We start from the raw sequence: 24,536 nt of genomic DNA on the forward strand, positions 1-24,536 counted from the left end.
TGTTTTATGTTTGATTATATGGTCAATTTTTGAGAAGGTTCCATGGGGTGCTAAGAGACTCCCTGAGCCAAACATATTCAAACTGCCACAAGAAGGTATATTCTTTTGATTTGGGGTAAAATGTTATATGGCTATCTGTTAAATCCATTTTGTTCATAACTTCTGTTTGTTTCATTGTCTCCCTACTTAGTTTCTATTTTGATGATCTATCTGTTGGTGAGAATAGGGTATTGAAATCTTCCACTGTTGTTGTGTGGGGGTTCAACATGTGTTTTGAGTTTTAGTAAAGTTTCTTTTATGAATGTGAGTACCCTTGCATTTGGGACCTAGATGTTCAGAATTTAGACTTCATGTTTGTTGCTGTAAAATTATTTAAAAAATGGCTTTCTTTTACCCCAACTAGATCCAGCACTGCAGTGCCCCAAGATATCTGGTAGACATCTTCATCTCAGTCAGCAAAGCCTCTCACCCGCTTTGCTCCATCCCATATCACACTGCCAAAGGCTTCTCTCTGAGCCTGACAACAATCTCTCTACCCATCCAGTTTCCAAGGTAGGTTACCACCATCTTGTATCTGCCTTCACCTATTTGACATCCTATACATGTTGGTGGATTTTTTTTCCTCTGATGAGTATAAAGTATCCTTCCCCATCTCTTTTAATAACTTTTGTTTGAAAGTCTATTTTATTGGGTGTTAGAGTGGCTACTCCAGCTTCTTTCTTGGTACAGTTTGCTTGGAAATTTTTTTCCAGACCTTCACTCTGAGATAGTGTTTGTCTTTGTTGCAGGGGTGAGGCAAAGAAACTGCTTCATAATCAAAAGTGGAGAATTTTGTCTCAGGAAGGGAGGAGGGAGGCAAAGCAGCTGCTGGTGGTGGCTGTTAGAGTGTTACAGCAAAGATAGGTTGGCAATGTGGCCAGAACAGCAGATGAGCAGCAATAAAGTGTTGGGGAGTTGTTGGAGCTGTGGGAAGCAGAGAGAGAACAGGGGGGCAGGGCACCAGAACGGGGAGGGGGGCTTTGGACAGTTATCCAAGATTTGGCATTTGGTTGAAAAGGGGCTGAGGGAACTTTTGGAAGAGTAACAGTTGGGAGAGGACTTATTAGTTGTCAATCTGAGGTGACATTTCCTGAGGAGGGGGGCATTGAAGAGGTAGCAGAACTGCCTGATAAGGTAGGCCCAGAGCATTGGGCTATCTGTTAATCATGGTGTTTCTACGGAGTTGCTGAGGTAGATTAGATGACTGACAGGAGAACAGAAAGCAAGAGATGGTCTTTAGTGTTACCTGCCCCTAGAAACCTTGCAAGTATAGCTGCTATGTCTGTACATGTAGGTGACAGAGAGCTAAGAGGCCATGTCTACACCCTGGGTTCTGCCCTATGAACATCTTAATAATTAGATTACCATTCCCTGAAAAAATCAAGCCTATCCTGACTACCAGTTTGATGCCTGGGGACTAGAACATAGGGGTAGCCTGACATATCCACCAGTCTGGCACTGAACAGGTCTCAAAGGCTCCTGAGAGCAGGAGCAATCCAGACTAGAATAACACTTCCTGGGACTGAGGGCCCTGGGTAGCAGTGAGCTTGAGACAGATGATCTTCACATAGGCCCACTCTGGTAGGCCAGGTGAGGAGCAAGTCAAAGATGACCACCAGACCAGCGCCATGGGGCCTGGAGAGGGAGCTAGCCTGAGATGACCATAGTTGGGAACCATGCAAGTTTTAAAAGGGTGGTGGGGTACAGACAATGCCAAAAATGACTTTTTTTGATGCCATAATGCACTCCTGAGACCACATCTGAGATGATCTCAGACACTCAGAGACCCTGGGCACCTTTAAAATGAGAAAGGACATGGTGGGAAAATGGAAGAGAAAGAGAAACAGGAGGATGTGGGTACAATGGAGAAAGCCAGAACTGGAGATTCAAGGGTAGTGAGGAACAGCCTGGTGTGAGTACCCAGTGATGCTACCTGGGACCATGGTGGTATTCTAGCTTGTGCTGCCACCAGGGGTCATATCTGGGTCTGTGGCCCTGAAGCAGTATAAGTCTGTTACCACCAAAGCCAGGCAGATGTTCCAGGTCTGGGCTACTATCCAGGGACATGTTGATATCTGAGGACTGTGCAGATTGGCTCCACCCCTCACCTGGGCCTTGTGAGAGAGTTGTCTCTGGAGTCATGATAGCAAGAGAGCTGGCCCCTTCCCTCACCTGCTGCAACACTCAGGAAAGTGAGCCCTGTACTTCACCTGGACAGCACAATAGATCTGGTCCTGGATGTGGAGGTTGCAAGAGAGCTGTCTCTGAGGATGTGAGCAGACCTGACTCTTGTCTTCCATGCAGCACAGGTGAGGGAGAAATGCCCTCCCCTCCCTTGTCCATCACCGTCTATAGCAGATGGAAGAGTGGGTCCCAGGGTCATGAGAGTGAGAGAACTGGCAATGTGCCTCACAGGCTACAACTCTCAGGAGACCAGGCACCTCGTTGGGCAGCAGGATCAAGCTGGTCCTGGTTGCAGGGGCTGCAGGTGGTTCAGGAGCATGAGACTCAGAGAGCCATGGGCTGACCACCTCATTTATCTCTCAGGCCTTCAGCCAGGGCTTTGTACTAGCCTACCACATTAGCTACCCCATCAATAAACTACTGGAGTGCATGAAGGGACCAGTGCTACGGATCAAAAAGTGCAAGGTCTCCATGACATGGGCAACAATGGGCTTTTTAAGCATCTCAGTGAAGTTTAAATATTAATAGAATAGCAGAAGCCAGAGACCTCCTACCAAACCAATGACTCATCTGCAATGAACATTTGCAAGCAAAGAAGCATGGACAGAAGAGTGTACTGTCCTACACATTGTGACACACTACAGATTCCAAAATGAGATTTTTTTCTTTTTGCTTGTCAAGAAGGTTGAAAGGGTTTGGGGTAGGTAGAGGAGGGGAGAATTAGATGAGCAGTATTGGGGTGCATGTTGTGAAATTCACAAAGAACCAATTCAAATGTTAAAAAAATTAAAAAGAATGTGTTTCTGCAGTATTGGGTTTTTAAAGGTAAGAATGGGGAGCCTATATTAAGGTGAGTTGGTAAACTCTGGACATATTCACAAGATAGTACATTTTGATTGGCAGACCTTGGCCTTTTCTTAAGGAATGAGTCAGTGTCCTAATATGGGAATAGACCTTGTCAACTAGTCTTAGAAACATAACGGTTTTTAGGAAGGGAGAAGAAGAACAGGTAAAAGGGAATAAGCTGTTTGCAATATTTGTCACTGTCAAGCCTGCTAATACTCCTTCACTTCTGTAGTGGGTTCATCTGGTCTTGCTATATATTTAAATACCACTTCAGTCTCTGTCCCACAGAAAGGAGTGACACCACGACGTTCTTCTCAAAGCAGTTTATTCAGGAACCTTTCTTTCTGCATGCAAGCAGCAATCTCTCTTTTCTTTTCTTCCTTCTCCCTCCCAGCCCCCAAGCACACCCTTATATCCTCCCTCAACTCCGCCTCCTCAGTCCAGACTGCTTAATCTCAGCTTATAGGTCCACATCACATGGCCTGATCTTGCGTCATGATGTGCCTGTGCGGCTCTCACAATGGACGTAGCTAGTTTCAGGTGTTTGAGGAAGTCAGGTGCTAGTCATGAGACGTAGCTGCAGTCCTGGGTGCCATCTTGGGACTGCTGCCACACCCACACCCCACATCTCCCCCTTCTTTATGTTTTTGGCAGAGAGAATGCCTGTCTTAGGTTGCCCCCTGCAGCAATGCCCCTTACCCGTCACCGGGAGACAAACAGCTTAGGTTTTATCCCTGTCTTAGGTTGGTGACACGCTCAGGGAGTCTTACCCATCATTGACTACTTCTCTAGCATGCCAAGCCACACTTGAGGAGACTGTCCAGTCTCCACCGCTGCAAAAGCCTGTATCATTAAGGCTTGAGTTCTGCACTGACGAAACTGTATACAGCACATGCACCAAAAGGCCAGGACACTAATAAGAATCAGGCATAGGGCAAGTCCAGCAAGTCCAGCCCATTCTTTCAGCCGTGAGGCAACGGTGGCAATCTAATCGGCCAGTCCTCCAGCTAAGGACATGTCCACTCAGGTGGAGTTGATATGGACGATGGATTGTCTCAATTCCCGAACTAGTCCATCAAAGTGTTGAGACCAATTTCCTGTAAGATACTGAGATATATTACGAGATAACTGAGCAGCACAACTGACATTCACAAATGGTATGGAGGTGACACACAGTCCTGAATATTTCCACTCACAACCCAATTGCATTAACACCATCATAATATCCGCTTGTTCCTGGAGCAAATCGACCCTTTGATACAGCAGCAAAATTCCTACTTTCAACTGACTATTAATATTACCCTGAACATCTAAAGCTTCTGCAACACCTGCGGATAAATTACTTACAGCTGCCGCAGTCTGTACTACGGAGGTAAGGGATATGGCCGCAGCAATGGCTGCGGCGGCAGAAACTGCTATAGCAGTAACAATGGCTGCAGTAATGCCAAAAACTCTCCAGATTTCCGGGTGTACGCCATGTCCCTCTGCCCCGCCCGGAGCATATGGAGGTGGATGAGGTGTCCCCGGAGCTGATGGTTCTACCTTTAGTTTCACTTTCTCTAAGCTGTTGGAGATGCTTTCCAGATCGTCTTCCGACATTTCCCCCTCGCTAGAATTTCCTTCAGTCTCTAAATTTTGAGAACGTTCCTCCCTAACCTGATTTAGTGCCTCATTTCCCTTTTGGAGCTCCGCGCTCATCCCCTGTGCAATTTTTCACTAATTTCCACACTGGCAGCACTCCTTTTGGTAAAACCCCCTGCTCCTTGGCAAACCTCAAATCTTTCCCTAATTTCTCCCAACTGGGCATTGTAAGATGTCCTGTCACTGGAAACCATGGAGCAACCTGGTCCACTGCTTTTAAAAAATTCTCTACTATTTCTTTCTTTAGCCCAATTCCTTTCGCTTTTAACAAATCCTTGAGGGCTTGGCGAACTGTCTGAGCTGATGTTGAGTTCCTCATTGTGCTTGGTGCGACTTGTCCCAAAACCGGGAACCTTATAGTCTCAATCCGAGAGCTTTTCTCATCCCACTTACCTGGGAACTTACCCGCTAGCCGCCCTGACCGCGATGGGTTCTGAACGAAGGAGGAGGATCCCCGTACGGGCTACCACTTGTCGCTTCTGTCTCTGTCCCGCAGAAAGGAGCGACACCACAACGTTCTTCTCAAAGCAGTTTATTCAGGAACCTTACAGCATGCAAGCAGGAATCTTTCTTTTCTCTTTTTTCTCCTTCACCCCCAGCCCCCAAGCACACTCCCTTATATCCTCCCTCAACTCCGCCTCGTCAGTCCACTCTACATAGTCTCAGTTCATAGGTCCATGTCACATGGCCTGATCTTGCGTCATGGTGTGCCTGCACAGCTCTCACAATGGACATGGCTAGTTTCAGGTGTGTGAGGAAGTCAGGTGCTAGTCATGAGACTTAGCTGCAGTCCCGGGCACCATCTTGGGACTGCCGCCACACCTGCTCCCCACATTTAAATGCTAAATTCTGTACCCCAAGATATGGTTGCCTCTCCCAGTGAGGAGATCCTCACATACAACAAGTAATGATATGTAACCTTGATCCCCAAGTTAATTTGTCAATAAAAGGCTAAAGCCTATAATTAGGCAATATAGAAATAGGCAGATTTTCAGTTACCTGTCTGGGGGTGGGGGATCACAGGTAGATACAGGGAGATGAGAACAGAGGAAGCCACCATGAGAAGAGATGGACCATGAGCATGTGGCCAGAAGAAACAGCAAGTAACAAGGGACATATGGCTGGGATTTGAGTTAGATTGGTTCCAAAACTTGCCCATTATAAGGCTTACAGCTTAGAAATAAAATACCGGGGTTGTGTGTCTTTTATATGGGCTAACTAGAATTTATAGTTGCTTTTACAGATGACACTCCACCATGGAAATCAAACTGTTGTAAATATTATTTTTGGGGATTTATCCCTCATAGTTCCCAAGTATAAGGCATAAATCATCTATATTTATAATGAGCCTTAAAACCTCAGAGCTGGGCAGATAGCAACCATCATTGCTATTTTGTCTAAACTTATGGCATGAGAATAAATTTAGCATACACTTAAATAAAAAAAATGGAATGGATGGTTTTGGTCATTTTATGAATCATAGATATGTTTCCATTTAATAGGATGGTTACAAATAGTAATGGTCTTAGACAGAGGGGAAATGAAATAGGGAGTTGAAACTCAGGAATTAATATCTTCCCTTTAGTTTTCTCTATCCTTATTTCTTTCTTAGAGAAAAGGAATGGAGTTGTGAAGAAAGAGGGGGATATAGAAATATATAAAATAATAGGATAAGGGTTAAATTATTTAAGCTACTCTAGAACTTATAGCTATTGTTTTTCTAAAATGAGATTATTTTTGATACATAGGTACAGAATTTTGTATATTGATAGGGAAATGAGGTTATTTGGATTCATAATACAGGTTGTTATATTGATGCACATTTAATGTTTTCATTGGTATAAATTCTTGTATATCAATATAAAATTTAAGGCTAATTTTGTTACAGCATAAGGTATGTATGTTTCAACTCTTATATGGAGGTTGGGCCTATGCGACTCTTTTGAAATGCAAGATTTAAATTCAGTCCTCTTAATAAGTGCTATTGGAAACTATTAGGGATAGTTGAGAAATGCAAATTAATGGTCAGACAGTCGAAGTCACGGTTATATCAGATACTACTCTGGACTATCACAGAAATTCTAGGTTGAACAGATAATAAATAGTTAAAAACAAGCAATTATTTGTGTATTCAGATATACTATGAATAGATGGATGGTCATAAAAAAACTCAGACTCATAGAAGATAGGATTTAAATGTTTTGGTTTTTTTTTTTTTTACCAATTTAAGACATTCTAGACACTGAGACATGTCAGCTCTTGACAGCACCAGATTCCACTTCCAAGAAGATGATGAGCATCAAGAAGCTCCATTTGGAGATTTCATTTATTGCAAGCTAGCCATTGGGCAAAGAAAATGACCTAACTTCATCTGCAGAGAGAATGCTGTCTGAAATAGACAACACGGGCATGGAAAGCTGACTGTCAAACCCTTCCAAGACAGGGTAAGCAAGTTCTTCAAAATTCCTGCCTCAAAAATAAATCTGTCAGATATACTGGGCCAGAAGGCTAAAGAGAGATGCTCAAACACTATAAAGAATACTGGGTAGCTGTCCAGGCAGCCAGCTGTCTGTCACTTCTATAATTTTGGAATCTGCTTGTCTGTACCTCCTATCTACTCAGATAATTATTATTCCTTCTCAGATCTCTGATGGAGTTGAAGATCAACTGGTCATAATCTCACCACTAAACTTAAGTTATAAAGGAACTAGAAAAATGTTTTGGGATCTAAGGAGATGTTTTTAGGTTAGAAAATGCAAACTATAAAGATTGAAAGAAAACATAACTGGATGTTCCTTAATCAGTGGAGTTCTGATAAACTATTACCCTAGCCCTAGTAAAGCATTAACTAGCATCATCATAACTAGTTAAGAGCTCAAATTTCAAATTTCTTTTGGTTGTCTTTTAAATATAAACCTGAAGGTAATTGTGTTAAAAACATCTGTGTGTGTGTGTGTGTGTGTGTGTGTGTGTGTGTCTATGTATTCCCCCAGGATGAATGTTTATATTCATTTTGAGGGAGTGTTCCCAAGTTTTTTTAATGATTCTAAAGCATGTGACTATCCCATCTGTTTATCAATACTTTTTAACTGATTTTTCTTCAAAGAGGATTTCAGTACAGATTACAAACAATGGAAATGATAATGTATCTAAAACTTTTGTCTCTTTTTGTCAATACATACTTCATTTAATATTCAAAAAGTCTTAATTTATAGCCACCCAGTATTATAGGTCAAAGAGACTCCAGATAAACACTCTTGCAATTCGGTTGAATAGCCTAAGTTTCCCTGCCTGTAGCTTATTCCAGAGGATGGCCTCTCTCCATCCCTTGATTTTGAAACTTCTTCCACAGCTCCAACTACCAGGACCATAGGTCTGATAGTTTCAAATATACACCACAGCTAATGATATTCTCATAATCTCTTCAACTTCTTCTGTCTACAGTTGATGTCTGCCTCTAGCAGATTTCCAATCAACTAAACAAGGGAAACTATTCAGAAATACCAGCCTTGGCCTCAGTTTTCCAAACTAGCAACCTGGGCTTTCTGAAAGCTGCTGATATAAACCACATGCTTCTGGAAAGCTTTCATAGCAACTTGGGCTTCTGCTTTGGAACAGCATTCCAGATAACTCCAAAGCAGCCTGTACTTCAACACTTCCATACGGTTAAACAGAACCTAAAAAGGAACGTAGATGTCCTCTGTCCCCTTCTGGCCTTTGAGTAACATTTCAGCCTTCCTGGGCCATGACAACCACATCCTAATTTCAGCTGAAAAGCAATTATAAAAGAGAGTTTGTCATCCCTTATTGTTAACAAAGGCTGGAGTGTGAGGTTCAAAAGAAACTAGTTACCCTATACCAAAGAAACTATTTCCCTATCACTGTCAAAAGAAACAAATGTTTGTTTATAGTGTCTGTTAATATACAAGAGCCCATGCTGGCCTTCAGGACCCTCCAATATTACAAATAGATAAATTCAGACATACACAGATACATGCATACATGCATGCATACATACATACATACATACATACATTAACATAATTGTAACATAATAATAACATAATTTAAAAAATCATTAGCCCTACACAAATGTGAATAAATTGTTTGATTCATGTGATCTAGAGCAAGGGGTGAATGTGATAACTTAGACAACAACTTCAAACCCCTCCATTTTTTGCTAGCGTTCATCTTGGCACCAACTAGCCACTTGTCTCTGTACTGCCAGGATGACAAATTCCCAGTAACCCTGACTCAATGATTCTCTTTTTTACAGTCCTTATCCCCCTCCCAGCCCACCCTCTGGCAGTTCCTCATCTCATTCTTCCTCTACCCCCCCATCTCCAAGAGGATATCCTTACCTCAGCCCCCACCCAGCAGGCCTCCCCACTCCCTGGGGCCTCAAGTCTCTCGAGAGTTCGGTGCATCTTCTCTCTCTGAGGCCAGACTAGGCAGTCTTGTGCTGTATATAGCTATTGTATGCTGCCTGGTTGGTGACTCAGTGTCTCAGAAATCTCAGGGGTCCAAGTTAGTTGAGATTGCTGGTCTTCTTGTGGAATCATCCTCCTCCACAACTTCTTCCAGCCTTTTCCTAATTCAACCACAGAGGTGCTACTGGCTTCTGTCCACTTGGATGGGTGTAAGAATCTCCATTTGTCTCATTCAACTGCTTGTTGGGCCTCTGGGAGGGAAATCATGCTAGGCTCCTGCCTTTGTGTTAATTTTACATACAGCCCCTTTGGTGAAGTTGTTTATCAGCTTTAGGAGTCCTCTGGTAGGATTGTTGGAGTTCCAATTGTATATTATCATATCATCCACAAATAATGATACCTTGACATCTTCCTTACCACTTTGTATCCCCTTGATCTCCTTTAGTTGTGTTATTGCTTTTGGTAGACCTTCAAGTACTAAGTTGAACAGATAGAGAGAGAATGTGCAGCCTTGTCTTGTCCCTGATTTTAGTGGGATTGCTTCAAGTTTCTCAACATTTAATTTGATGTTGGCTGTTGTTTGCTAAATATTGCTATTATTATGTTATGTATGTGCCATGGACTCCTGATATTTCCAAGACTTTTACCATTAAAGGATATTGGATTTTGTCAAAGGCTTTTTCAGCATCTAATGAAATATTCGTGTGAATTTTTTCTTTGAATTTGTTTATATAGTAGATTACATTGACAGATTTTTGTATATTGAATCATCCCTGCATCCATGGAGTGAAGCCTACTTAATTGTGCTGAATGATGCTTTTGTTGTGTTCTTGGATTCCGTTTTTTGAGAACTTTATTATTTTTACAACACTATTCATAAGTGAAAGTGGTCTGAAGTTCTCTTTGTTGGGTCTTTGTGTTGTTTAGGTATCAAAGTAAATGTGACTTCATAGTATAAATTAGGCAGTATTCCTTCTGCTTCTATTTTGTGGAATAGTTTGAAGAATGTTGGCATTAATTCTTGTTTTCTTTGTTTCTAGTTGATTAATTTCAGCTCTGATTTTGATCACTTTCTGTCTTCTACTCCTCATCCCTGTGTTTGCTTATTTTTCTTTTCCTAGATCTTTCAGGTGTTCTTTTAAATTGTTGGTATGAGAACTTTCCAATTTCTTCATATAGGCATTTAGTAATGACCTTTCCTCTTAGCAATGTTTTCATTGTGTCTCACAAATTTGGGTATGTTGTGATTTTATTTTCTTTGAATTCTAGAAAGTCTTTAATTTCTTTATTTCTTCCTTAACCCAGAGATCATTAAGTAGAGAGTAATTCAGTTTCCATGAATGTGTAGGCTTTCTGGTGCTTCTGTTGTTGGAATCCAGCTTTAATCCATGGTGGTCTGATAAGATATAAGGTATTATTTCAGTTTCTTGTCTCTCTGGAGGCTTGCTTTGAGACCAGCTATATGGTCAAAATTTTGGAAAAGGCTTCATTAAGTAGTGAGAATATATATTATTTTTTGTTTGGGTGAAATGTGCTGTAGATATCTGTTAAGTTTATTTGATTCCTAGCAAGTTATTTTCATTATTTCTATATTTATTTTTGTCTGGGTGACCTGTCAATTGGTGAGAATAGGGTGTTAAAGTCTCACATTATAAATGTGTGGGGTTTGATATATCATTTAATCTTTAACAGTGTTTCTTTTATGATTGTGGCTGCCCTTGTATTTGGGACATAGATGTTAAGAACTGAGACATAATCTTAGTACAGTTTTCCTTTGATGAGTATGAAGTGTCCTATCCTGTCTCTTTTGATAGATTTTGGTTGAAAGACCATTTTATTAGATACTAGAATGGCTACTCCAGTTTGTTTTGTGTCCATATGCTTGGAAAATTTCTCCAAGCCCTTTACTCTAAGGTATATCTATCTTTATTGCTAAGGTATATTTCTTATATGCATCAAAATGATGAGTCCTCTTTTTGCATCCATTTTGTTAGCCTGTATGCTTTATTGGGGAATTGAATCCATTGATATCAAGAGATATTAATGACAAGTGGCTGTTAATTCCTGTTATTTTGATGTTTTTGGTATCTGTGTGTGTGTGTATAGAAATACCAGGGAAGATCACCCAGAGCTAGTATCACAAGTGATTGTGAGATTCTTGATGTGGGTGATGGAAACCAAACTCAGATCCTGAGCAATGCCAGCACATTCTCATAACTCCTAACTTATCTCTCCATCCCCATAAAATTTTCTTTTGTAATACACACTAAATAATTCAGTAAATCACAACAATTGGAAGATAATTCTAAAAAGTTCTGCAGTTAGATAGTCTGCTTTCTCTTTGCTGCGGTTTTGGGTTTGGCCTACACCCCTTAGCCCATGTGTTAAAATCTCAGTCTTCAGCGAGATGCTTTTGAACAGTGGTGGAAGAATGAAAAGATGAAGCCTGGGGGGAGGTGGAATTTGGGCCCATAATAATAAGCCCTTGGAAGAGACACTAGGTCCTTGGACCCTTCCATATCTTTCTTCTTACTTCCCAGCCAATATGAAGTCAGCAGCTTACTTATGTCCTATGAGTTTCTTCTGCAATGTGCTCTGAGGATACATGAATAAAGTGAACCCTGGGCCAAAAATCTTCTCTAAATATAAAAAGGTAGCCTTTAAATGACATATTACACTATACCCACCCTTTTTTTATATCAGTATTTTACTGTACCTTGGATCTTAACTCAAGGTCTCACATGTATTAGGCGAACATTGTAACCCTGAGGTATGATTCAATTTCCACAAAGGGCCTTTGAAAGGACTAGCTTTCTCAAATACAGGCTTTTAAGAAATAGTTTCGTGACCAGCTTTGAATTGCTAGGAAAAAAAAATAGGTCCAACAATCTTTGCAATGTGAATTTTTTAATAATGTGATCAGGTTTGTCAGTACTGTAAGATAAATGATCAAATGTGTGACATAAGTAAAGAAAAATGGAACTAAAACCAGGAGATGGCACATGAGAGAGAAGTCTAATCTCGGAAGCATCATGACTAAAATAAAAAATAAGGGTTAATAACTTCTAGATATAAACGTATGCAGACAGCTTGTGCATAGAAAGAATAGGTTTTTTTTTCTGATGTGGCACAGCCACAATGCATATTTGTCTCTCTAAATACCCCCCACATCGAAACATAAGTTCAACAGAATGAAATAGTGTTTAAGGACTAGGCTTTAAAGCTACTTGAAGATATCTTAGAAATACATACTTTCCTTGATACAATAGAAAATGCTGTTTGCAAATGAAGGAAGCTTTAATGTTCAATGTGGGGGTCTCTATAGAAATCTATCCTGGGAAAAACTTAAGTCCTACACCAGCCTCATGAAAATGCTACTTTTATCATGAGTGTAAAACTAATTGTTGAGGTTCTTAAAGTTAAGCATTCCTGTTGTTTATCTCATGATTCAAAAGTGAAGTGTTTTGAATTCTAGCATTCTGTTCATGGCCTTACACAAGGCAGTAGAAAAGTCATTACAGCTTCGTTTTCAGTTCTCCATCATTCTTGAACTTAGGATTTCTGTGCACATCTGTGCACTGGCTTTCCTTCTCTGTGAGCTTCATCTCTGCAATTTCCATTTCTGAAGAGTTGATTTTCCCAGGAAGAGAGAACTTCCTTGTAAGTATTACAATAACAAATGCAGGGAGATAGCTTGATCCTCTTAGAGCTGCAGACATCCCAAGGTAAATGCGCCTATTGAAAAGAACTAATCTGTATTAAATCTTAATGTCTTTAGTGAATCGAAATTTGTATATTATTAAAAATCATTTATTCTTTGAAGACAAATGTCAGGTAATTATTTTCCCATGTTCTTTATGTAATCTACTTGGCTGATTTATTCATTTTGTTTGTTGAAATGTAGAAAAGTTTTCACTATAAATATTTAAATATATTTTCTATATTTTCTTCATGTTGGCAATGGCTCATTTCCATTGTCAACTTGACTGAAGTTATGATCATTATTGAAATAAGTATCTGGGTGTGTCTATAAGAATGTTTTCAGAAAGTTGTTTCTGATGATGAATTTCCATCCTGAGTATGAACACCATACTCTAGGCTTCTAGCACTTGGTGACAGAGCACGCAACATGATCAGCCCCATCCCACTCCACCACCATACCTCTCCTGCCGTTATTGCCTGGTCTCTTAAATACTGAACAAATAAAACCCCACATCAAGTTAAGGAAACTTCTTCTTTCTGTTTCGTTTGCTTCAATTTTGATAACACATGTATAAAGCATCACAAGGTCATTTTTCAAGGTTTCTTCTACTCAATAATTGTATGCTGTGTTCCTCTAGTAGATTTTTGTGATATGGAAATCCTGGAATGTCTAAAATGTTTATATTAGTCAGTTTTGTTCTTTAGAACTTCAATTTGTTCATTTTCATGTACAATTTTGCATATAAAGTAATCTATTTTAGATATTTATTACTTTCAACAATATGTATGTGTTGCACCTCTGTTAGTATGTGTTCATAAGCCCTGGATACCCATTACTTGGAGTAACAAGAGTTTTTGTTCTGCCCAATGTGAGATAGGAGAATTGAATTAATGATCACTGCATAGTTGACATTTGACATGTGCTTGTAAGCCCTGAGCCATCTCCTTAGCCCCAGACTCTTGTTGTTTTGTCCAGGTAAGCATGAAGACTGTAAAAGCTTACTGAAATGAGTTAGGTAACTTTCCCTTTCAGTATTTCTTACAATAACTTGTATACTGTTGTAAACATTTGTTGTTTATAAATTTGATAAAACAGTCCCTTAAAGTTTCTGGACTTTATATGTTTAGGAAATAGGTATTCTTGATATATGTACATTTTAAAATAACTATGAAAGTGGTATTTCATGTTCTCCATATATTTATACTATATATACATATAAAATCTGGTGTGACGGATCATTTTGTCAACTTCATACCATATAGAACTTCCTGAGGAAGGAAATTTCAGTGAAGGCCTGTGTAGATTATGTTAGCCTAGGAACATGTTCATGGGATATTATTTTGATTACAGTAATTGAGGTGACAAGACCCAGACTCCAATGGGTGACACCATGACTTTGGCAAGAAATTCTGAACTACATAAGTGTCAGGAACCTTGAAGGAGAAATTAAAACTTAGCAGGTGAACCTCCTGAGATGGGTTCACCTTGGGTTAAAATCTACTATGAATTTGCTCCCCCAAGCAAGGCCCAGGAAATTTCATTTTAGGCACGATCCCTGCTATTAGTATGGTTTTCCTTTTATTATTAAACATATATAACAATCCCTAGGTACTAGCCTACACTTTTGAGCAGATCTCTGTAGAACTATGAAGATGTGCTGTCTTGTAGTGATGCTATATAAACAAATAGCCGATTTCTGAATCTGTAATGATGATCCTATAAGAATTCCTAAAATTATATTAGTAATTATTATGTTCTTTTATAATAGGTTTGCTATTAATGTTCTTTCTGATGTCAAAACTGCATTAAGAACTCTGTCAATTTTCAAGTGCCGGGAGTTAATTAATATTGAGACAGCAAGCAGGCATCTGCACCTTAGAAAGCATATTCCAAGAGGTTATAAAACATTAACCAAAAGGTCATAAAAAAGGAACTAATGATTTACTATAGTTACAAGAACAGAAGATAAAATATTCACTGGGTTTATCTAAATAAAGCTTCACTAATACCTTTGTCACAAGTATTATGGTTTTTAACTTTCCATGAACCTGCAGAGTTGGTGACAGGTGGTGAATGTTTAGTCAGATAATTATTCCTCATGGATATGCATGTAAACATTCTCTGTTGTAAACTCCATGTTCAATTTGTGATTTGAATTTATGTGTAACCTTGTGCTTAACTTTTTACCATGTGTTCCTATAGTCACAAGACATTTAAGTGCTGAAGAAAAAGAATGGAGACAGAACTGAAGAGAAATTTTTAAATAAAAGTGAACTCAAGAATAACTTGGAAAAGAAGGCATTGTGAGTAGGAGCATTGTTACCGTGATGATTTGTATATGCTCAGCCCAGGGAGTGGCACTATTGGAGTAGGTGTGTCACTGTGGATGTGGTCTGAAAGCCAATATTCTGCTAGCAGCCTACAGATGAAGATGTAGAACTATCAGCTCCTCCTGCACTATTACCGCGTGGATGCTGCCATGTTCCTGCCTTGATGATAATGGACTGAACCTCTTAACCTGTAAGCCAGCCACAATTAAATGTTATCCTTATAAGAGCTGCCTTGGTCATAGTGTCTGTTTGCAGCAGTAAAACCCTAAGACAGTTACATCAGAGCAGGAGGAGAGAGCAAGACTAGAAGGAAAATGCAGAGTGGAATAACTTAGAAACTATAAGGCAACTTAAAAGACTAAGAGATGAATATTCAGAATAAAGAGGAAGGAAAGGGAAAAGGAAGCTGCAGAGAGAGCAGAAGCAGCATGTAGGCTTCTCCTTACCATGGGACAGAACAGGTCTTTTCTTAATAGCAAGGCAGGCTCAGTCTTACTAAAGAGAACAAAACTTCCTTCTTACAGACTTGCTTTTAATTCATTTGGCATTAAAAAGGTAGAAGCTTCTTCTTTCACTATGCAATAAAGACTGGAGCTCATTTTCCCTCCAGAATGAGTGAGTTCTTTCTACGCTGGTGCTTGGTCTTTTACTCCATATACATATGTAAGTATGGATGTGTGTGTGTGTGTGTGTGTGTGTGTGTGTGTGTGTGTGTGTAAGTATATAATTGTGAGATCGTGTAAAAGCTGGTCTCAACTGGTTTGAATAGAGATTTAAGAATATGTATGCATGAATCTGTATATAAATTTATATGAGTGTAATCCATGTTTGCTTGTATAAAAGTTTTTTTCTTCTGCTAGTGTGACTCTTCTAGTTTATTAATAGAAGTTTATTGCTCCAAACTTTCCCCTAACCTGACAAGCAAGAGACATCTGGAAAAGAAGGAAAATGCTCTAGCAATTGATCCATTACTTAATCCCCTGCTAAGGTTCTAATGCCAGAGACTGCAGCTTCTAGTCTCAGAGGAACTCAGTCAGGCAGGTCAGCTACTGCAGCAAAGTTACTTAGATGTAAGATAGATAAACGTTTTATTATTATGCAGCAACTCTAAATATCTCCTAAGATCACACCTTACCCCTGCTATTTCTTGTTTCCCTCTGCTGCCTCAAAAGGAACCAAGAAGAAAGAAGACCCACCAGGGCTGGCCCTCAGCACGTAAGAATAGGGAAAATGAACCCAGGGTTTTGTGGTCTGCACCCTGAATCCCAATACTCAGGAGGCAGAGGCAGAGCCAGAGGTAGACATATCTCTGTGAGTTGAAGGTCAGCGTGGTTTATAAAATGAGTTCCAGGACAGCCTGGGTTGTACAGAGAGAAGCCCTGTTTCAAAATACAAAACAAACAAACAAACAAACAAACAAAAGGAATAGAGAAAATGACCACAGCTACTTCTACAGAAGGGAAGAATAGGCATAGTATATAACTGCAGATGCTTAAACCTTCAGATACAACAATGTAGACATATGAGTGAAGCTTTTTTCTAAATGGATAATAGAGTAACAGATATCTTAGTTTATTTTCCTGCCACTGTTATAAGAGATTGACAAAATCAAGGTAAGGAAGAAGAGTTACTTTGCTCACAATTCTGGAATAAAGTCCACCATCCTGTGGATGTCAAGGCCACTAGAACTTTGACACATATAGATACAAAGACAAAAGTAGTCCTGTCCTTTCACAGTTATTGTGAGTATAGCAGGCAGGGAATGGAGTCTCAACCACCCCTAGTCATAAACACACAAGATAAGGCAATAGCTAGTACTTTTCTCTCCCAGAATTTTCTAGTATAATGCTCACCCAGAAACAGAGAAGTAGGTCATATCTAGAGAGGGGCAAAATTACTTTTGGCTGAAAAAGTTTAAGGAACAAGGAGTTTTTGCTACTGTGTAGTCTGTAGCAAACAAGATTTCTCCCTGGGTTAGAGGGCAAGCAAGGTAACAGCCTGGTTTAAGATAAACCTGGCCTGACCCCTGGAGGTAAGGCAGCAGGGAACCCACAGATCTTTGACTAGGGCTTCAGTGACAGCTGCTTGCCTAACACTGAGAATGGTGGGAACCATATAAGTAACTGCTTTTAGTCCAAGCAGCAGCATAAAACTACACGCAACTGGATGCACCCTGATCTCAGAAGGTAAGCTTCCTGGTCTCCCGGTTCTTGAAGGTAATGGCTCCAGTTATCATATCATCCCCCTCAGCAGGCTTGTAGCATAATCACTTTATGAAGCCAACTTGTTTTAATGAGGCTGTTAACCAGTTAGTCCAGTGAGGCCAACTCTGGGTTTCCCAGAGATGTGACCAACAGTGAAATGTAAATACCAGGTCCCTTTTCAAGATAGCCCTTGGCTATAGTATCTGACACATTTTGTTAAACTGCATGGTACTATACAGATTCGAGGTTCTCATTAAGGCAGACTGCAAGCATGAGAGGGCTGTGAACCTTCCTCGAGCTACAATGCCAGAATCCATGCTACCCGAATATGACGGGACTCTGTCATCACCACCTCTGCCAAAGGGAGGCTTCTGCAGAAGGGTGGTAAGAAGTGAGAGATTTTGTTCTCCCCTACAGAACCCTTGTGCTAAGTCTCTGAGTCTCGCTGTCTTGTTTATCTTTAGTCTTCAGCCATGATAGTTCAGCTCAAGATGCAGCTCTCCTCTGCTACTCCAAGGCCACTATGCCGATACCTGCTTGCTCTCTAAAATATTTTGAAGGGTTTTTAGGAAAGCCACTCAGGAGTGTAAGTATCAAGCACTTTAGAAATAATGAGGACATATTAACATATATAAATAAGGAAGTTATACCATATAGCATTCTGAAAATGAAACCATATGTAATCATATCACTCAAGACAATGTTTTATATGAAAGGGGAATGTTATATAAGAATTTTATGCTAGAAAAGCAAGTCTCAAAGTTATATTTACCTGAAGCTATTTATATCATACATCCTGCACGCCCCTGGCGCACCACATTTCTGAGTTCCCCAGTGTAAACAGGTTCTGTCTATCAAAGCTCCAAAGTAAATAGGTGCTGGAATGCCAGCTACAATGAAGAGAAAGAAAAAACAAAATCAAATCAACAACAATAATTAAAACAACAACAAAAACCATCCCACTGGTAGGACAAAAGCAAAAGGAGAGATACACAATTATATTTGGAAGTACTTCCACTTCCCTGTCTTTTTAAAATCAATATAACAAATTATGAATCAAAGGCTCTAAGCTGACCTTTGGAATTATCTGTTAATGTAAAGTTTCTAAATCACAAGTGAAAGCTGTATGTTTTTAGGAAAGATCCTAAAAACACCATTCCTTGAGTTCATAATCGTGATTCTCATATATTTTTTTTAAAATGTATTGGTTTTCTCTACACCCCCAAATAAAACAATTTCCTTCTCATTTATTCTTAAACCTTCCAAAAGATGAAAGGTATAACTAAGTCTAGCTAAGGTCTTTAAAGACAAGGGGAAGCACTTTTCATCTCTGCAGCTGCTTCATTCTCAGACTAATTATAAGTAGCCAGTTCCAAACACAAGGCCTTGTAAACTGAAGTTCAGGTAAAGTGGGCAGAGCACACCCATGTTAATGATACTACAAGGGCATGAAACTTCCTGATTTGGGGATATTGCTGATCCAGAAACAAGTTATATTTACCTTTGTATTGATTAGTCATTGCCCCATCCCTGTGTCTGACCTTAAATCCATATGACTATCACATGAAGCCTTCAGTGATATCTTGACTTAAGAGCTCGCTAGCTTCGACTTCGACCCAGTCAAACACTAAGAATGCCATCAGATAGCATCTGAGCCTACAGCACAAAACTATTTGCTTTGCTGTAACCATCCTACCCTACATTTCCGCAAATATATTGGGGTAGAACCTTGTTCATGGATTCTTTCATTCTCTAAGTATAAATATCATGGAACTGTCCTCATATTGTAACATGATGTTTAAACGATGTGAATTTGTGTTCCCATGTTATGGTCACTTCCAGAATAAACCCTTATTCCATTGATGGTGAGAGTTCTGTTTTGGGGTGACTAGTTATTTGCTGTCTTCTTATTACAGAGATAAATAATTTGTTTACTAAGCACTTAATCGGATATGTTGGGAAAGTCTTCATACCAAATACTCTTATGCAAAATGCATGTATTCCAATCCCAAGTGACTTCTCTTCAGACTTGATACACCTGAAACAGACACACACACACGTATAAAAGTTTATCCTGCCGATCCATATCTGTCACAGCATCCTTCTAATGACAGTGGTAGTTTATGGTTCTGATGGTTAAACTTTTCACCCTGAAGTCAGAATGATACCTAGTTAACTCTGTCAAGTCCCCATGGAAGAGGGGAGTAAAGACTTCTGAAAGCTGTCCCCTGACCTCCACACATCTAAAGAACGACTGAGCCCTTTAACAGTTAGAGATTGTCTGCTAATCTAGATGAATAGTTTTCTGGTTTCCTTGGTAACCACTATGCCATACCCACTATAAAGGACCTACACCTTTGAAACCACAAACCAATTAAATCTTCCCTCAAGTTGTTTACAAGCATTTTGTCATGATGGTTAAAAAAAAGCTATTACATGTCATATAAAACTTTGGGATATTATAAATGCAGTTCCACAGATAAACAGGGAAAGAATCCATTGTGTAAACCATGACATTAAGAAAACTACTGGGTTATGTGGAATTATCAACCATAGAGATTTTGATAATTACATACAAAAAGCCTACAAGCAAGTCAGGACAATAACTAGAGATATTTTTAGAAATACAGGAATCCTTTTAAAAATGTGATGTATTCTCACAGAATACTCCATTGTGTAAGAAAACCATAATATAAGCAACTGTTGGGATTTCATTTTAGAAGTGATTAGAAGAGTTAAAGAAAACACAACAGGCTAGAAGAATAATGATAGTGTGCTGACAGTGATACTGAATTACCCATCATTTACATTGCAATCTTCAAATGCAGCAAGAAAGAGAAAAGAAACACAAGAAAAATATCTTGAATAGACCTTAACCTCATTATACCAAGAAATCATACAGTGGGTCTATGAGTTGGCAAAGTTGCCAGCCATCAAGGTTGAAACTGATTTCAATACCTAGAGCCCATATGGTGGAAACAGAACCACTTCCTATGAGCTGTCCTTGTATTTCAACATGCATGCCATAGGGCACGCGCGCGCACACACACACACACACACACACACACACACACACACACACAAACGTGCACATACAAACTCAGGTACACACAAAATGTTCCAAATAATCATGCACTACACACATGTGTTTTCCTTACACCTAGTGGAACAGCCAACTCTCAGGAACTAAGATAATTGGAAATGTGAGTAAAGGATGGAGATGGGAATAGGTGTGCAGTAAACATGAGAGCATCGCGTGAGCACATGCGTGGAGGCTCAAATGGGAGGGTTCAGCTGCACATTTGCCCTTCATCTGTAACCATTCTCTTTAAGGAAAATTTTTCATCAACTGAACATGCAGCTTTGAAACTAAGGCACCTGGAGCGGTGAGGGAGAAACGAGGCCCCACTTAACCACATCAGTTGAATCTGCCTGGCAGGTAACGAGGTTACAGTTGTCACAGCCGAATATCCCTCATTTGCAAGAATAAATCTTAACAACTAGCAGTACTTGGTACCTTTATATTCTGTGAATGTATGGACGGAAACAAGGCATATACCACATCTCCGATACAGCGTCATGCAATTGAATATGAATAGGTAAGTAGGTTGAGGTACATGGTGTGAAGGTGTATCTCCATCCTTCCTCACCTGCCTAGGGCACTCTCTGATTGGCTGTAGTAAATAGCTATCTGCCAATAGCTAAGCAGGAAAGGGGAGGTGGGACCTCTGGGCTGAGGGAGAAGAATCAGAGAAGTGGCGATTTGTTGGTGGGACCTGGAGATTGTGCCAAGTATCGGAACTGAGAATGAGGTAAAGAACTACCCACGTGCATGGCCATGGCCTAGGATAATAAGATTAAGTTAGATGAACCGGTTGGGTAGTTTCTGCAGCTAAAGACCTAAGCTACGCTAAAAAAAAAAAAAAAAAAAAAAAAAAAAAAAAAAAAAGAAGGCTCGGTGCCATTATTTAATTGCAGGCAGTCCAGCAATATTTTATTTGGCATCCAATGTGGTAATTAGAAATCCAAGCTTAGGACACTAAATTCGGGCACTATACAAAAAAAGTTCCAGGTGGTAGGCAGGGTGCGTAAGGTTTTCCCATGCCACAAGCTGCTGTGGCATCCCGCTCAGACAGGAGGCACGGCCCCTGAAGTGTGAGCTGCTGTGGCATCCCGCTCAGACAGGAGGCACGGCCCCTGAAGTGTGAGTAGGGCTACAGAGGCTGATAGCGTGGCTGCCACAGTTTTCCACCCCTGAAGCTCACCCATGCAAAGGCAGGGCTGCGAGTTGGAGGAAGGATTGAAGGACTGGGAGCGGAGAGGGACTCTACAAGAAGACCTACAGAATCAACTAACCTGGACCCCTGGGGAGCTCCCATTGACGGGACCACCAAACAAAGGGCATAAAAAGGCTAAACCTAGGCACAACCCCATATGTAGTAGATGTCCAACTTGGTCTCCATGCAGGTCCCCCAACAATTGTAGCAGGGACTTACCGTGACTCTGTTGAAAGCCTGTTACCCTAACTGGGCTATCTTAACTGACCTCAGAGGGAAAGGATATACCTATTTCTGCAATGACTTGAGTTGTCGGGATTCATTTTGCAAAACAAACAAACAAAAAACAAAACATCAGGTGTCTCTTAAATTCTTGCCAAAGCAATCCTGCCCACACGGGTTTTCCACAGGACAACAGTTATATCCAATAATTTGGATAAAGACTGTGAAGGTCTACCTAAAAAACCCTTGCTTCTCCAGTCTATTTGTGTAGAATTGCCACTTGTATGACTACCCCAAGAGAAAGGGGTTTCCTTTGCTAATGTCCTCCTGGGTACAAAGGGCTGACTTGTGAAACTGCCTCTAATTCAGGTGGAGGGAACGCCTGTCAACATGGCGGCACCTATCGTAAAGCACCTGAACATCTTGTCCTATCTGCCCTGCTTTGTTGCAGAATTCTCCCCTAATTAATTGAATAATAAAGATGACAAGAAGACAATCACTGGGCGAGGAGGAGGCAGGCCTCCAGGGTCCGAGAGAGAAAGAAGGAAGGCATCCAACTATACTCCCAGCATTCATTCCCACAGTGAAATAGGGGACGAAAACAGAATTTCTTGCGAACTTGAGAGCCAGGTATAGGCTGAAGTACGCAGGGAGCACAGAAGCAGAAATACGGAGGCCCTGACTCACGTAGGAGATGAAGAAAGCAGGTTCCCCAACACGGTTTTCTGACATCCTGTATTCTTAGAGGCACACGGGAGCCCACATAGCACATGAACGCATGTGCACACACACACACACACACACACACACACACACACACACACACACAACTAAGAAAGGAAGAGGGAAAACTAAATGAAGTTACTTATTACCTCAGAAAAACCATGTATCCAGGTATGGCTGCGAATGAGTAGAGGATACTGAGAAATCCTGATAGTATTAAAAGGTACTGCAGCTTGTTGGTGCACTCGGGGCCTTTATTACACAGCCCCAGGACTGCGGACGAGTTTCCTGGTGACTGAATGCAGCTGCAATTGTGAAACACCTGTCAAAAAAAGAACAACAATATTAGGCTTAAATTTTCAGTATTGTCTGCACAGACAGCTGGATCAAACTGGAGAGCATTGGGTCAATGACATGACTCAGTGGAAGGGCACTCACCTAGGTTAAATGAGGACCTGAGTTTGGGCACAAACACCATTGAATAAAAATCACTAAATAAATAAAACGGATGCTACCTGTCCTCTTTATTTTCATCTCTCTTTTTTCTTTGGCATCTCAGAATTCTACCATAAAACATAAAGAGATACATTTTAATGGTACCATTTTTTCAAAATCATCAAATAAATTGTAAAATGTTAATTATTCTAAATGCACTCTTTATTTTACTTTTGATATCTGTTTGCTTGTCTGTTCTGCACTTCTTGTATACGTATATGTATGTGTGTATGTGTGTGCATGTGAGTGCACTCGTGTATCTAAGTGGGTTCCATGTAGAATTCAGGAAATAAGTTATGGGTGTTAGTTCTTCCTTTGTATCATGTGGGTCCCAGGATATAATTCAGGTATAAAGAGTTGGTAGAAAATCCCTTTCCCAACTCAGCCAACTTTATAGTCTACACATAATAAATATTGCACAAAAATAAATAAATTTGACTTTGTTTTATTTTGATGCTTTATTTTGATGTTTGATTTTGATACTAATTGCTAAAACAAAATGTATCTCAGAATGCTAATGGAATATATTTTTGCTTACTAATAAAGTCATGTCCCCAAGAAAAGAGTTTACTTAAATATATTTTTTATTTTTTTATAATTTTATAAATATTCAAAAATTTAAATAAGTAAATTATTTTCCCAGGTCTGATTAAGAGTGTGAATTTATATTTCACATATTTTCCAAATACTTATTGTTTTCAGGTCTGATTAAGGATCAAATTTTATTTCACTTTGATTACCAATTAAGACTCAGTATCATAAGTCCGAGGCAGAAAACTGTGTAACGGTATAGGATGCTAAGCTGTCATGATGAGGGTCTGGGGAATTAGACAGTCAATGATGACTTGTACAAGCATGAAGACCTGAGTTCTCATCCCAGCACATGTGGGGAAAATGCATGCAAGAGGATGTGCTTGCAACACTGGATCTGCAAGCGGGGGGGAACAGGCGACACCCTGAGGATCACTTGCTAGGCAGCCTAAACGAACTAGTAAATTCCGGGCCAGTAAAAACCTGTCAGAAGCACAAAGAGCATGGTCCTGAGAAGCTACAACTAAGGTTGCCTTCTGGCCTCCATGTGCACAGGTACCTGCACACACACACACACACACACACACACACACACACACATACACACACACACACACAAACTACATACATACACACATACATGCGTACATACACACACTACATATATATATAGATACACACATATACACTACATACATACATATATACTACATACATACACACTACAAATATACACGTATGCATACATACACATACAATATACATACATACATAAACACACACAATAATTAAACAAATAAGCAAATAGATAAATAAATAATAGAAAGAAGCTTGTGATATGAAAAACCAAGCTTCTGTCCACTTCAACTACATGAAACCCTATGACCACAAAGAACAGATTCTATTCAGAG

General features: G+C 40.0%; 1 protein-coding gene and 1 pseudogene across 9 annotated transcripts in view; one reads left to right on the top strand and one right to left on the bottom strand.

Moving 5' to 3' along the window:
• The first annotated feature begins 1,284 nt into the window (after positions 1-1,284).
• Positions 1,285-1,408, top strand: LOC120102719 (small nucleolar RNA SNORA17; annotated as a pseudogene).
• Positions 1,409-12,030: 10,622 nt separating this feature from the next.
• Positions 12,031-24,536, bottom strand: part of Slco1a3 (solute carrier organic anion transporter family member 1A3) — a 43,519-nt gene continuing 31,013 nt past the window's right edge. For 8 of the 9 annotated variants that reach the window (XM_039108409.2, XM_039108405.2, XM_039108406.2 and 5 more), the window contains 4 exons: positions 22,749-22,921; positions 19,351-19,415; positions 18,150-18,267; positions 12,031-12,875 (listed from right to left, as the gene is read on the bottom strand). In XM_039108409.2, coding sequence (XP_038964337.1) covers positions 12,656-12,875; positions 18,150-18,267; positions 19,351-19,415; positions 22,749-22,921 — 576 coding nt within the window. In that variant the 3' untranslated portion in view covers positions 12,031-12,655. The remainder of the gene's footprint in view (positions 12,876-18,149; positions 18,268-19,350; positions 19,416-22,748; positions 22,922-24,536) is intronic. The other variant, NM_030837.2, reaches the window with a different exon arrangement.

This window comes from Rattus norvegicus, chromosome 4 (assembly GCF_036323735.1).
Source record: "Rattus norvegicus strain BN/NHsdMcwi chromosome 4, GRCr8, whole genome shotgun sequence".
NCBI classification, from domain to species: Eukaryota; Metazoa; Chordata; class Mammalia; order Rodentia; family Muridae; genus Rattus; species Rattus norvegicus.